This window comes from Canis lupus, chromosome 15 (assembly GCF_011100685.1).
Source record: "Canis lupus familiaris isolate Mischka breed German Shepherd chromosome 15, alternate assembly UU_Cfam_GSD_1.0, whole genome shotgun sequence".
Lineage (NCBI taxonomy): Eukaryota > Metazoa > Chordata > Mammalia > Carnivora > Canidae > Canis > Canis lupus.
In genome coordinates, this window is record NC_049236.1 from 29,627,432 (window position 1) to 29,643,733 (window position 16,302).

Genomic DNA, 16,302 nt, shown 5'->3' on the forward strand with positions numbered 1-16,302 from the left:
TTCTCCATAGTTTTACCTAAGTTACTTAGGTAGATCTACTGGTGTAGGTTTAGCTGATGTTTAAAAAAAAAAAATGTGTAAGAGCAAAGACCTACCTTCTCTTTTTCTACACATTCCATAATACAGTGAATTTCAACCTTGGCGCTCCACATTAGAACTGTCTTTGAAACTTTTTAAACACTTTTGCAGATCCTATTTCTTTGGATTCTATTTCAATAGAGCTGAGTGGCGCTAAGGTTACCTGAATTTGTAAAATACCTACGTATCCAGATTTGCAGCTAGAATTGGAAATGGTTTGCCTGAGCATTTTTTTCTCTTGACCTTTCCTGAAACCCCATTAGACTCAGCAATAAATACGTCAACAAAATATCAACAAATCAAAAAATCAACAACAAAAATGAATCCTGTCTCTGAGTTCTCTAACCAAACCTGTATTGCCTGTGACAGTTTCTCTTCAGTGCACACAATTACTAGTCTGAAACATAGTGTAGCAAGATCTTAGGACTGTTAACTCTTCGCCTAGGGGTATATGCTTGGCTCCCATCTGTCCTAGGAGTTCCAGGCAGAGAACCATTCCACAATTGCAAAATCATGGTGTCACAGGCAAGTAGTAATTGTGTCTTGTCTGTTAGAGATTCACATGCAATAAAATCTGTCTGATTTAAGATCTTCTTCCATCTTTACTCCAAACCTTTGAAATAGTTACTGGGAAATGTGTCCTAAAAGTAGTGTGCAATGAACCCTAATATCTTTCTTATTTAAATAGAAATATTTTTCTGTCCCTGAAAAAATTTGCTGATTATTTGAGTCTCCATATCAGAAAATTAGACAAATTTTCTGACATATTGATAGTATCACAGCCTTTTAAAAAAGTTAAAAAAAAAAAAAAAACACAAATGCATTTAAAAAAAAATACGTAAGAATTTATCATTTAAGAGAGATGGGCTGCTGCATCTTAAGTACTGGAGAATCCTGGTATTTTATTATACTTGCATTACAACCACAATCAAAAGAATTTTAAACAAAATCACAAAATTTTCTTTACCCGTGTCCCACCATAGCACATTTTGTTAGTTAAAACACTGGAAATAATTCTACAAATCATGCCAATTTTTTTCACTTTTAGACTTGAGCCATACTTTTTGAATGAATTCCAGAGCTCTGCAATCAATGAAATGGAAGCAAGTCTTATAGTAAAATCTAGTGAAGAGAAATGATACAGATTTCTTTATTACCTCTACTTCTCTTGACATGTCTTAGCATTTCAAGGATCCATTCAAATAATTTTTTCATGTCATGTGTACATTTTCTGTCCTTACAGTACTTTATTAAATAATTTTCTAGTGTAGCATTGATCATCAATTATACCAAATTGTGTTAGGAGAACTTTAAGGAGGATGTAGGACCTGTTGCCTGCTTTTGCATTTTTTTTTGCCTGTTGTTGCTAGAAACATGTAGTTTACATTGAATACTATTTAGTATATTTGCCAACAAATGATTTTTTTAAAAATCTTAGATGATATTGGTGCCCACATGAATGTAGGAAGAACTTACAAAAATTTAAATAGAACCAAAGAAGCTGAAGAATCTTACATGATGGCTAAGTCACTGATGCCCCAGGTAAGTTGTTCTAATTTATTCCTATTGTGTTACATCTACTCTGTGTACATATTGAATAGAGTTACCTAGATATGAAATCCTTATCTTTTCTCCAATTGGCTGATAGTAAAGTATCCAATAAACCATTTCTGACTACAAGGGTTTTTTTTAAGCTTTTATTTAAACTCATTAACAGTGTAATATTAATTTTAGATGTACAATGTAGTGATTGAATACTTCCATACAAGTGCACTCCTTAATCCTCATCACCTACTTTACCACCCCCACTCCCCCACCACACACACACATCCCCAGCCTCCCCTCTGGTAGCTATCAGTTCTCTGTAATAAAAATCTGTTTCTTAGTTTCTCTATTTTTTGCTAGTTTGTTTTGTTTCTTAAATTCCACATATAAATGAGATCATATGGTATTTGTTTTTCTCTGACTTATTTCACTTAGTATAATACTACAAGTTTTATAAAGGATTACATTTACTTTTCTAATTCATTTAATTAAAAAAATTTCTGGGGCAGCCCCTGTGGCCCAGTGGTTTAGTGCCGCCTTTGGCCCAGGGTGTGATCCTGGAGACCCGGGATTGAGTCTCACGTCAGGCTCCCTGCACGGAGCTTGCTTTTCTCTCTCTCTCTGTCATGAATAAATAAATAAAATCTTTTTAAAAAAATTTTTTAAAATGTCTGTAGAGTATGTTTAAAAAATTTTGTAAAGTTATGAATTTTAGATATTCTTGATTAGAAGTTACCAGTGAATTAAGTGACTTTAAAGAGAAATTTATATGCATATTAAACACTAAATTCAACATAACTATCAAAATAAATGAATAAAGCAAAGTAATAAAATGAATGAATACATGTCTGTTGTTGTATGTTCAGTTGTTACAATGAAACATGCAAAAGATTCATTCATTGGCTGTTACAGTAGAGAGTAGAAGTTGTAAAGTTAGATTCTGGCCTTGACCAGCTGTGCTTCATCAGAAAAGATAGTTTACCCTGCACTACAGTTTTCTCAATGGTAGTGTATATTAATATTATATTACTAGTAATGATAGTATTAAAATGATTGGATATAGTTTGATAAGTTTTAAAAACAAAGTTGGACCACATGATATCTTAAGCATTATTTCAATCCTAAGATTCTTGGGATCCCTGGGTGGCACAGCTGTTTATCGCCTGCCTTTGGCCCAGGGTGCGATCCTGGAGACCCAGGATCGAACCCACGTCGGGCTCCCTGCATGGAGCCTGCTTCTCCCTCTGCCTATGTCTCTGCCTCTCTCTCTCTCTCTCTCTCTCTCTCTCACTCACTCACTGTGTGCCTATCATAAATAAATAAAATAAAAAAATTCAATCCTAAGATTCTAAAGTTGTGTTCAATATGGATTTTTATCAATTTACTATTTTCACTGAAAATCTGGGTCTATGTGTATTTTATAACCTTTGCTTAACCTGAATAATCAGTTGATAAGAGAATTTTATTTCCTAACTCAACCAGACAAGTGAGGCTTTAGTATAAGTCTGAATAAAGTTAACCACCCTCTTGTCACAACCAGGAGTTATTTCGCTGACAACATGAAAGTTGACAGTCTAATGTAACAAATACACTAGATTGAGGGGAAGGAGACCTGAATTCTTTGTATTAATGGTCAGATGCAAATATACTAACAGACCTTAGCGTCAAAAATTTAGATTTAGGGGATCCCTGGGTGGCGCAGCGGTTTGGCACCTGCCTCTGGCCCAGGGCGTGATCCTGGAGACCCGGGATCGAATCCCACGTCAGGCTCCCAGTGCATGGAGCCTGCTTCTCCCTCTGCCTGTGTCTCTGCCTCTCTCTCTCTCTGTGTGTGACTATCATAAATAAATAAATAAATAAAATTTTAAAAAAAAGAATAAATGGTCATCTATTATTTAAAAAAAATTAGATTTATAGGACTTTTAAAAAGATGCATATAAATAAAAAGCTAACAATATTCTGTTGAACTAGCTTGAATGAGAAGTATATCCTTTGATGCCACAAAATATTATTTTATTTACATTTTGTAAGTATTGCAAGTGCTTTCACATTTTTATGACTTACTTCAATTTGGCAATAACTTATACCATAACCTTTTTCTATCATGTATATTTTAAGTAAGCCACTAGGAATACTTATTTTTAATTTTTATTTGGTACTGAAATATCAAATTATGTTCTCCTGAACAGATTATTCCTGGTAAAAAATATGCGGCCAGAATTGCCCCTAACCACCTGAATGTTTATATTAATCTGGCCAATCTGATCCGAGCAAATGAGTCCCGGCTGGAAGAAGCAGATCAGCTATACCGACAAGCAATAAGCATGAGACCTGACTTCAAGCAGGCTTATATTAGCAGGTATTGTAGTTCTCTTTAAGCTATCATTATAGAAAATTGAAGCTGCATCTGCATGTACATTTTGGCTATGTGAACTAACTTGGCTTTTTTTTTTCTTTTAGTAATCTTAATTGGCAACCTCAAATAAAGAAACATAGTCAAGTTTAGACTTATGATCAAATTTAATTGATTTGATTAGAAATTGACAACGGAGTCTGTAAGGTGTAGTATAGCAAACTGAGGTTTTAGGTTTTATATGAAAGAAAGGGTAAGAGCATCTTAGTTTCATTTGCTTCTTATGGTCATGTTCATTTTTAATTAAAACACCTGAAACTTATATTTCATAATAATTATTTCTGATATCCAACTCTCAAGAGTTTGTTGACAATTGACTGGTTACTGATGCTTTTTAACACAAACTTTTTAGTTGTCAGTAAAAAAAAAGTTTTGGCATCACATGTTAGAGAGAAGATGATATATTTTCCCATGGAAGGATTATCATTTATATTATACTTAAGGAAAATTGTATGTTGAACTTCATTTTATAGCCTGGCCCAGAAACCTAATTGTAATTTATAACATGCTCCTATGGGGAAAATGCATTCAGAATTCAGTAGTGTTTGAGATAAAATCTGTTCATAACTTGGACGCTATCTTTGTTCAGCCTTATCCAGTAGTTGAAATTAGCTAAGTTTAGTGGGGTTGCATATATAAATAAAACCTGTTAAGTGTTAATCTATGAAGAATTATCCAATAACCTCCATTTAAAAAAGCATTTTGGACAAGCACTCATTCCAGAAGTTACTTTAATTGAGAATATTGGTAGTTCATTTTCTTTTTTATGCTAATACTTAAGGAAATAATAGTATCATAATAAAAGTAACTCATATCACTACTCAAATTGATTTGCACATATGGACTTGTTTAAGCTAACAGAAAATAGAACCATATTAGAAAGATTTAAAAATGGTTTTCAAAACGTGATCCTCAGTTCCAGATATATATCTCATAGGTATCTGCTGGTCACATGAGGGCCCTCCAACCCTACCCCATAAGCTTTTTAAATTATTTTTTTATTGTTTTGGGGAGTTTTTTGTTTTGTTTTAATGATGGCCATTTTATAAGAATACACTGTAGAAGACTAAATTTATATAAGAAAAGACAAGATTTTCAGATGTTCTCTTTATAAATGAGACTTCTAATATGAATTCGAATACTGGATGTTTCCTGTCACCACTGTATTTGTATTTGTATTCCTTCAAATGCTATTATTTGATCACCTGAAAAATTGATCTCCATTCTTGTTACTGATGTAGTCTAGCTTAGTCTACCTTCTTTCAAGATGCACTTAAAGAATATGTTTCTCTGCTCTCCTTTCTTGGATACCTCTTCATATATTACCCTTTAAAATCAGATATGCTTTTTCCTCTTTTGATAATATTTGAAAACAAATTTGCTAAACTAATGAGTTGAGGTTTGTGAACACATTTAGATAGTTATTTTTGGTAGAAAACTTTAAAAGCCTAGGTTAAAAGGAAAACTATGAATATGTGGAAAAGCTTAAAACGTGTGAAAAATAGTATCTACCAGTTGACATGGTAATGTTGTGAGTAAAGCTTGTGTTTGATTTTTCTACAGAGGAGAATTGCTTTTAAAAATGAATAAACCTCTTAAAGCGAAAGAAGCATATCTTAAAGCACTAGAGCTGGACAGAAATAATGCAGATCTTTGGTACAACTTGGCAATTGTTCATATTGAACTTAAAGAACCAAATGAAGCCCTAAAAAATTTTAATCGTGCTTTAGACCTAAATCCAAAGCATAAGCTAGCATTATTCAATTCTGCTATATTAATGCAAGAATCAGGTATGTTTTCTCAAAATGTTTATTTAAACATATTGTTTAAAATAATAAAACCTGAGCTTATATTACCTGTAGTAAACATTTTCTGAATGAATAGGTTATGTCAAAACTGTACATAAATAATTTGTAAGAATATTTAAAATACTTGATGTACAGTTTTCAAGTTAGATGCTCTAACACAATTGTTAGTTCTTTGGGTATATGTTAAGACTTATTTTTCAGTCTATTTAGCAGTGCATTTTTAGTCTGTTTTGTCATTTTATGTACAGAAATAGATAATCTCCAAATAACCAGAACTTGCACAATTTTTTATATAATTATTTCTAGGGAGACAAGAGTTATTATATGTTTTAGGGAGAAAAATGTATTTTCTCTTGATTCATAAGACCAGGTGCTTTTGGTATCATTTTATATTTAGTTTTATTTTCTGAGATATTACTATAATTCCTATAATTTAACAAAACTAAACCATTCATGACAATAAATTAGGATCAGAAAGTAATATATATAATTTTAATTTTTAGATTGGAAAAAATCTCCATTTTGTAGTTAAATTTTAGATACTTTTTAAAAACTTTTACAAAAATATGAATCATAAGGTTGTGGTATTTAAGGTAAGGAGGGTATTTGATTTTACTTTTAAACTCAGTCTTCTATTTAGTTTATTAAAGTGAGGACCAAATAGATCTAATAACTACTCCAAATTTCATGTGGCTAGTTTAGTAACTAGTTCAAATAAGAATTTATGCCGACTGGTTTATTTTACAATTTTCTTTTTTCTTCTTACTGTCAAATAAAATAAAAGAGGGAGGGAGATCTTTATGGCTGGCATTTAATAAAGCATAAATTTAGAGAAAAAGCTAATATTTTTGCAAAGTTAGCTAACCTTAGTAATCATGAAAAGCCCATTCATTATTCAATACAAGATTGTACCCAAAGGTTTATAGTTGTCGGATTTGATTTTTTTTTTTTATTTGCAGTAGAAATTATCTCAAATATTTGTTTCTTGAATCCTAACATATATAAACTTATAAGGTTTATATTTAATGGTATATTTTTAACCTTTGAAAGTCTTAAAAATTTTGAATAGAGAAAAAAATCTGATTTCATAAGACCGAAACATTTTGTTTATCCAATAATAGTTACTGTTTCCTGAGCTTTTTTACATAGGTCTCATGTAATTTTTAGAAAATTCAGTAGGCTAACTCAGAGAAGTTAAATGATTTGTTTAATGCATAAAGTCATAGTGTTAGCAGAGTCAAGATTGAATATCAATATGTTATTGCCAACATGTTATTGTTGGCAAATCCAGTGCCTCTTCCTCTTAATTGTGTATTCTTTCTCTGTTACTCCCAGTTAAGAGTCTAAACTATAAAGTTATTTTTGCCCCTTCAGATTTCTGAGGCATTCTTGCTGCTTTAAAGGAAAGGAAATGAGCCATCATTTCAATGTCTCAAGCACTGTCTTTCCTGTGAGAACTTTGAGTTTTTCCACTTTCTACTTTTTGATTTCCATACAGAAGCTAGTTGTTTTGATGCTGTTTTTTTGTAATCTAACTAGCTAAATACTGAAAGTGGCTTTTGTTCCTCAGACTTAATCATTTAACAATATGTATTTTTTTCTTTTTAAAAAAAAATATTCTTAGGTGAGGTTAAACTCAGACCTGAAGCCAGAAAACGACTTCTAAGCTATATAAATGAAGAGCCACAAGATGCTAATGGTTATTTCAACCTGGGAATGCTTGCCATGGATGACAAAAAGGACAGTGAAGCAGAGGTGTGGTTGAAGAAAGCCATAAAATTACAAGCTGATTTCAGAAGTGCTTTGTTTAATCTGGCTCTCCTTTATTCTCAGACTGCAAAGGAATTAATGGCTTTGCCAATTTTGGAAGAGTTACTCAGACACTATCCTGATCATATCAAGGGTCTCATTTTAAAGGGAGACATTCTGATGAATCAAAAGAAAGATATACTTGGAGCAAAAAAATGTTTTGAAAAGATTTTGGAGATGGATCCAACCAATGTTCAAGGAAAACACAATCTTTGTGTTGTTTATTTTGAAGAGAAGGACTTACTAAAAGCTGAAAGATGCCTGGTTGAAACATTGGCACTAGCGCCACATGAAGAATATATTCAACGCCATTTGAACATAGTCAGGGATAAAATTTCCTCCTCTAGTTTTGCAGAACAGCCAGTATCCCCAGCTGATAAGACTTCAGGTGTAGAAGGAGAAAAAATTCCAACTGAAAAAGTAAAAGAAGTAAGAAGTGAACCCAGACCTACACAGATTATAAAACCAAGTGATAATAAAAGTCAGTCTAAATCCAACAAACAATTAGGAAAAAATACAGACAAACAGACCCCCCACAAAACAACAAAAGAAATCAAAGAAATTGAGAAGAAAAGAGTTGCTGCTTTAAAAAGACTAGAAGAGATAGAACGTATTTTAAATGGTGAATAGCATTATTTATCATGTCACAGTGTCCTCAAAGAACTTCAGTCTATCTTATGTGATTGCTTATACTGGGAGCTTTGAAAAATAGCAAGTGTACGTGTAAGTCTATCATGAACCACCTCTACATAGGATCAAAATGTGATTTTCATTAAAGACCTGTCTTATCCCAGGGTAGGTATTGTATAAGATACGACCATTTTCTGAGTTTAATGACTATGGCAGAAATATTAAATTACAGTTTGCAAATTTATATCTTTTATATAGAAGGAAGATTCTTCCTGCAGAGTAATCTTGCCTACTTTAAATTAAAAATAATTGGAAGCCTGAATGATAATCCCTTGGGGGCAAATTCAACATATGCTGGTTTATTCTATGAATTTGCATTCATTAGTTAACTTCATTACTTTCAGTTACCTGTTAGAATCTGATTATGGATTGAAAACACTTTATTGAGCACTTCTTTTTTTCTTCCATCATGTCTAACTGAGGGATTTGCACCACAAAAGAATACTGGCTTCCTTTATGTTGCGTTCTTTTGTTGATTTTTAGAAGGAATGCCAGATGAAATTTTTTAAAATAAGTCCTATGACATGTTAGTTTAAGAATGTATTTTCATAGTTGTGTGCTTTGTCCTTAACTTTACTCTGAATGCAATTTTTAATCAAGTATATAGACACATCCACGCACATTTCTAATGGTGCTCGTATATACTGTATTTTTATTTTTTTACATACTGAGATTTTTCACAGCATGAACCACATAATTATGACTATTTGAGTGTTTTCTTCCCAAACTATTCATGTTTATTAGGATCTTAGTCATAATGAAAAAGTCCCTAAACTATAACGTTAAATTTTTTGAGTTAAAACATAGTTTCTCTTTCATCTTATTGTTATCCCTCTACTTGTTGAATTTTAATTCCAAAAACACACCTTAATCATTCTTAGATACCTTAAGCAACTAAATTGAGTTCTATTTAACTGAAGGCAAAACAGTGTGACAAAGTTTATTTTTAAACACTAAGTTCTTGATCTTCCTATGGTGTATATTTTTATTAAATATTTATTTTGACTACTGAGCTTTCACAAAAATTTTAAAGCTGTTCGAATTCCATCAGCTATGGAAAACAAATTGCTGTTGCATTTTCCTATATATGCTTATATTACAGTTTAACCAAAATTTCATTTTGCTGTCCAGCTATAAAAGGTAGACTCACATATGATTAGTAGTCAGTTGGTTTTAACAGTTTAAATCTGAAAACTGTTAGGTTGAAGAGCAGACATAGATCAGATGTATCAATTTATATCTGATTTTTTTTTCTTGAGTTAAAATACATCTCAAATGAGTTTTTTTTTTCAAATGATTTTATAATACCTAATAAGTTGGTGTTATTTTAAAATGTTAAAATTCGAAGGGATCATCCTGGAATAGGATCTAATTTCTAATTATGTAGAATTTCAAAAACTATATTTCTGTTCCTTGCAGAAATATAATTTCTAATTATATTTCAAAAATCATAATAACTGTAAGTTTTTATAAAGAAATATTTTATAAATAGGTCATAAGAAATTTGGTCTGCATTAAAGACCCAGTCTTACTAGATTCCCTGAGGTTGTGTCATAGATTATTTTTTTTAGGCAATTTAAATCAAGCACTGACACCAGTCATAGTTCACATTTTTTATTTGGGAGATTGTGTTCACCATTAAAGCACTGCCCAGTATTAGTTTTTAGATTATGGCTTTGCGACTCCATATATAAGATGGAGAAAACCTCATATACTATGACTTGAAAAAAACAAAATCTATGTTAATCTTCTGTTCCCTCCACATATCTTGAAAAAAAGTTTGAGTCTGATCGCTTCTGTTATACTATCAAGTGAGGATAATTCAGAAAAGTAGAATCTTTTGTGACAGCAGATCATAATAAGAGCTCTGAGTAATATTTTAATAAAATTATGTAACTATTCAAAAGATAAAAAAATATATTGTTATCCAATGATTTTTATAGAAAAAAAGAATTCCTCCTTACTTGCACTTAGAACAATGCCTATCCTGTAGAAAGTGCTCATATTTAAATTTTAAATAATTTATTTAAATGAAATCCACCCTGAGTGATTAGTAGTTTTTCCATTAATGTTTCTCAACCCTCACTTCATATTAGAACCATCTGGAGGACTCCTTTTTTTTTTTTTTTTTTTTTTGGAGGACTCCTAATATGGATCCCAGACCACAATTTAATCTGAATGGAGCCATGCTTCTATTTTTCTTAAAGTTCTCAGAGTGATTCTAATTTGTAGTAAGGGTTAATGATCACTACGCTAGGGGTACCTGGGTGGCTCAGTGGTTGAGCATCTGCCTTTGGCTCAGGTATTGATCCTGGGGCCCTGAGATCCAGTCCTGCATCGGGCTCCATGCAGGGAGCCTGCTTCTCCTGCCTGTGTCTCTCCCCCTCTGCCTCTCTCTGTGTCTTTCATGAATAAATAAATAAAATCTTAAAAAAAAAAGGGGGGGGGGGTGGGGAATGCCTGGGTGGCTCAGCGGTTTAGCGCCTGCCTTAGACCCAGGGCGTGATCCTGGAGTCCCGGGATCAAGTCCCACATCCGGCTCCCTGCATGGAGCCTGCTTCTTCTTTTGCCTGTGTCTCTGCCTCTCTGTCTGTGTCTCTCATGAATAAATAAATAAAATCTTAAAAAAAAAAAAAAATCACTGCTCTAAATTAGCTCAAGAAAATCCTCTTATTTCTCCTGTATTAACTTTTTAAATCAGTAACATAACCTGGTTAAATTTTTATATTTTAATGAATATGCTCTTCTGATAACTAGTATTTATTTCATCTAAAGTACCATCGAGCTTGTTTATGCAAAGACGATTATCTTTAAACTCAGAAATTTCATTCAAGCTATTCAAATAAAAAAAAAAAAAAACTTCTTTTTTTTTTCCTCCCTCTTTGGAACTGCCTTTTTGGGGAAATGGATAGTAGGGACATGTATGTTTGGAAAAGGAAGCTTGTCATAGGAAGCTTTACCATTGTGTGCTGGTAAAAGGATGTAGTTTTAGTTCTCACTGTTTTACAAAAGAATCTATTCCCCTGGAGTTCTAGGAAAGCTTTGACAATCTCCAAAGAGCAGTTATGTTACTTTTTACTGCTTCTCAGAAGAAAGAAGTTTCTCTATTGCTCCTATATATATTTCCATATTAACATTCAGAATTGGGAATTTATCTTGTAACTATCCCAGTAAGTAATTTCATGGAAGTGACTTGGAGGATAAAACAAATGTTTGCAATTTTGTGTTTACTTTTATGTAAATAGTATGCGAATTACACAATTCTAATAAAACCTCATCATGCCTTTTCATTACATCTAATTTGAGCTCTCAACTTCATGTTACAGAATACTTTTTTGAAGATGCTTTAATGGAAACTTATGAAAATATATAGATTTGTATGTCAGTTTCTACTTCAGAAATCCATTATATATGTCATATTTATTTTTTTAAAAACCTAATTGTTTTCATGACTAAATGGTATTTAAAATGAAACTCCCAAAATATCTGGTACCTTTGTCCAAAATTTTGTCTGTTGGAAGCTGTCAGCCATCCATGTTAAGGGTTTATAAGAAAATAGTTTAAAATTATATGCATTTTCTATTACTGTTGTGTCTGTGTACCATATTTCTAAATATTCAGTATAAAATTGATACTTTTTAAAATCTTCACCTGAATTGCCTTTTAGTATTCAAATGAAAAGTAAAATAGCACATCAAGAGATTTCTGCCCCCACAAAGACAGAAGAGCTGGTGGGTAGTTTTATTAGCAATGATCTGAGAAAGGCATGTATTAAATTAATTCCAACAGTGATACATTTTCAATCCTTAGTGACAGAAACTAAGAAAATGAGACAAATTCAAACATGGAATTTTATACACATAAGTAGAAATCAGTGTAGTGAAATAATTAAGAGTCTAAGGTATGCATGTACCTGGATTCAAATCCCGATTCCACACTTATTAGTGTAACTTAGGGGAATTATTTAATCTATAATTCCTATATATATATATCTCCATATCCTATTGTATAAACTGGCAGGTATCTTTGTAAAATAAATAGTGCATGCTTAACCATATACATTGCAAATAGCCTTTACCAAACGTGTTTGACAAGGACCATAATTAACATCATTTAGTAAATTGTGATAAAAGCCATAGTTTGATGTAATTGGATTAATTTTTTTCATGTGGCACCAAGAATGAAATGGTTTATGATTATAACCAAGAGGTAGTTCTGATCTATCTATCCATCCAGTGTTGTTTTTATTTTATTTGATTGTGGTTTGATAATATTTCATTGTCCAGGACATTGGAAAAACTTTTTAAAAATTTTTAGTTTTGCTGAAAATTGGCCTTATTAATGGACAGCTTTCTTAACAAGTGATTATTAACTTTTATCAGATGTTAACATCTATTTCAGAACATGGTAGTATGTTCACATGTCAAGTTTTAACTCCATGACTTCCCAAGTTGATTTTTTTAGCAAATGGAAAATATACATATTATATTTATATTAAATATAGTAATATATTTAAATTGTTTAGAATAGTTCTTGGTATATAGCAAATGATGAATGTTAATTATTAATGTAATCATAGGGCTTTGATATGTAGTGAAAGATGTTAATCATTAAAGTAATCATAAGGCTTAGGCTTGCATTTGATGCATATGATTTGCTTTATATATGTGTTAGCAGAGGTAATGTTAATGATGGTCATATAGCAAACAAATCATTTAGATACTTAATGCTTGTTCCTTAGCCATCTAAGCCAACTGGTATATAGATAGCCTAAAACAATCTATTAAATATTAAATTTATAAATCAGATTTATTAAGTTATTAAAATGCAGAAATGAGAACTAAGACACCTTAAAACTGTAGTATCTTGTTTAGCTGTTCACTGCCATCAGGGATGTAGCATAAGATAAAATATTAATGCCCAGAAATCTCTGAAGACTTGCTCTCAAGTAAATTCATGTTCTCTGGAACCCACTTTCTTCATGAGTAACATTTCTGTGACTATGCCAATGGATAGCATATTTCCCATTAAGGTAGTATTTTTATTCTGGAAGAACCTGATAGCTATTTAATTTTTATCTTAAGCAAACCACTCCACTCCTCACCAAACCATTCTAGTTTGCCCTTTCTTAAAGATTTTCATGGTTAAAACTCAGTCATCTTTACTTCTTCCTTCCCCTATGGCTTTAGTTTCTGATATTAGGACGGTTGTCTGATTAATCCATACTAAACTGAATGATAAATGGTGGATCTTGTTAGTCAACAGTTAATTCAAGTGCACCTCTTTCTTTGTAAATTGTAGGTGGGATAGTGGGAATTATTTGAACGATGTGGAGGTTGTCCACCATTCTGCCTACTAAGCAAAGAATTGAAAGAGACCACAAAAAAGCTTTGTAGCTGCAAGAAGTCCACTTATTACCAGAGTCCTGTTTTTGATGGGCACTGGCAAGCTAGATAATTGCATTTGGGGAGTGGAATCAGTAATCAGACTGACAGCAGAATTAGATTTATGCCCAGTAGTGATATCTGTAAAATTAATTCCTGGGTAATGAATATACAGATCTTGCTGGATTAGCAGTGAGATTGCATACCAATAAACCTACTCTAACTTGAAAATACCATAAGTTGAAAAGGTATTTAATACATCTAACCTACTGATCAAAGCTTAGCCTAGCCTACGTTAAATGTTCTCAGAACAATTATATTAGCCTACAATTGGGCAAAATCATCAGACACAAAGCCTATTTTACAATAAAGTGTTGAATATCTCATGTGATTATTGAATACTGAAAGTAAACAGAATGGTTGTATGGGTATAGAACAGTTGTCAGTGTATTGGTTGTTTATCCTCATGATCGCCTGGCTAGCTGATCCTGCCCAGCCTTACTAGAGAGTTTCAACCTTCATATCACTAATCTAGGACAAGATCAAAATTCAAAATTTGAAGTACAGTTTCTACGGAATGCCTGTCTCTTTCACACCATCATAAAGGCAAAAATTGTAAGTCAAAACATGGTAAATTGGGGATCATTTGTAGTGTGTACATGTTTAATATAGTATCTCTATAAGACACCATTTCCTCTGGTGGATGGATCTGCATTGTCATTCCTTGATTTATGCCTATACTTTAAATACTAGTGTTCTCTCTTCTACTCTTTTTGTCCCCTGTCTCCTTTAAGCATTGGTTTCAGGTATACAGGTTTCCAAATGTCCAGCCTAGATTTTCCCTAAGCTCCAGAACCATGAATCTAGTGAACATTATATCCAGAGGTATTCATTCCTCCCATCCTTTCTTCCAAATCCCATGTCTACTGGATAAGTTTACTCTAAGAAAGACCAACTAAAAGAAAAAATATATCCAGTTCAAATCAAAGGGGGAGGTAGGGAGAAACCAAAGGGACGTGAAAGCTTGCTAATGGTTTATTTACTCAAAGCAGTGGCAAAATTTAAGACATCAGTTGGGTAAATAGACATGATTACGGGGCTTAGGTTAAAAACAAATGCTACAAATATGCAAATAAGTTATAACTTTTAATCCATCAGAAAACCCATGTTAGCAATAGAATGTAGTAATGGACAGGGCGAATGAAAGTGTAGAACAAAAAAAGGTGTTAGCTGATAATATATAGCAATAACTAAAGTGAATGTAAAATAAGTTAAACCTACCAAAAAACAAGCTCATACTTTTTGTTTTAGTTCTATTAAGTTTTATATATTTACTTACAGTGAATTATAAATATAAGGTCCAAAAACATGTCCATGAAACACTTGTATATAAAAAAGTCAAAAGACAAAAAGCCTACCAGTAAGTATGAACCAAAGCAATCTGAGTAGCAATTTTAATACATGACAAAACAATTCAAGCCAAAAGAAAAGGGAAAATGACATATACTAGTAAAAGGAACAATAAAACAGGAACAGATGTCCATCATAAATACACATGTTAACGATATAACCTAAAAATAACAGTACAGGGAAATAGATAAACCAGAAATTATAACTGGAGATTTTAACAAAATCCTCTGAGAAACTAATGGATCAAGCAGAGAAAAAATAAGTGGATAAAGACCTAAATAACCTTGAACTATTAAGTTTATATAGGATTTCACTTCATGCAATATGCATTCTTTCCTAGCATATAAGGAATATTTACAAAAGTAGACTATATATATCAAACCATAAAGGAAACTTCAGTAAATTCCAAGACGATGCTCCTTGATCATAATGCAAATGTTCTTAGCAGCTTTGTTGGTAACACAAAACTGGAAACAACACAAATGCTTATCAGAAAATAAATGTAGAAACAAATTGTAGTATGTTCAAACAGTGAAATACTCTTCAATTAAAATTTTACTTCTGAGCAAAAAGCCACACAGAAAAGCGTATACTATGATTTCGTTTATATGAACTCCCAGGACAGACTAATCTGGATATCTAGAACCAAAGGGTGGAGGGCAATAGAACTTTTTAGCGTGGTGGAAACATTAATGGCCCAGTAATTCCACTGTGAGGTGTATTGACAAAAGAAATACATGTAACAGGTGCAGTCAAAGATATAAAAACATTCTTAGGGTTGATTATATAAGTCCCAACCTTGAAATAATCAAAATACGAAAAGTAGACAAGGTATTTGTTATACAATGAAATGCTATGAATATGTATAAACCACTACTACATGAAGCAACGGATGGGTCTCACAAAAATAATATTGGATAAAGCCAAACAAAAAATGCTACTGTTAAAATTCTATTAATATGAAGCTCAAAAACTGGCAAGATGAATTTGTGCTATTACAAGTCCAGGATAGTGTTTGCCTTAAGGAAGGAAATAGGATGTTTATTGGAAAGGAATGTGATGGTGGGCATCAACGTTCTGTTTTTGTTTCTTGATCTGGGTGTTTGCACAGATAGGCTCAATTTTTGGCAATGTTTTTTTCCAGATGTACATAATAAACTTCAAA

The 16,302-nt window shown here is 32.3% G+C and overlaps 1 protein-coding gene across 6 annotated transcripts in view; it reads left to right on the forward strand.

The window, feature by feature from the left end:
* The window catches only part of TMTC3 (transmembrane O-mannosyltransferase targeting cadherins 3), a 74,813-nt gene that overhangs the window by 53,054 nt on the left and 5,457 nt on the right, over positions 1-16,302 (forward strand). For 4 of the 6 annotated variants that reach the window (XM_038558605.1, XM_038558608.1, XM_038558607.1 and 1 more), the window contains 4 exons: positions 1,517-1,620; positions 3,813-3,982; positions 5,600-5,826; positions 7,469-9,355. In XM_038558605.1, the coding sequence (XP_038414533.1) occupies positions 1,517-1,620; positions 3,813-3,982; positions 5,600-5,826; positions 7,469-8,283 (1,316 nt within the window). In that variant the 3' untranslated portion in view covers positions 8,284-9,355. Of the gene's footprint in view, positions 1-1,516; positions 1,621-3,812; positions 3,983-5,599; positions 5,827-7,468; positions 9,356-14,262; positions 14,343-16,302 lie in introns of those variants that run through there. The other 2 variants (XR_005370446.1, XR_005370445.1) reach the window with 2 other exon arrangements.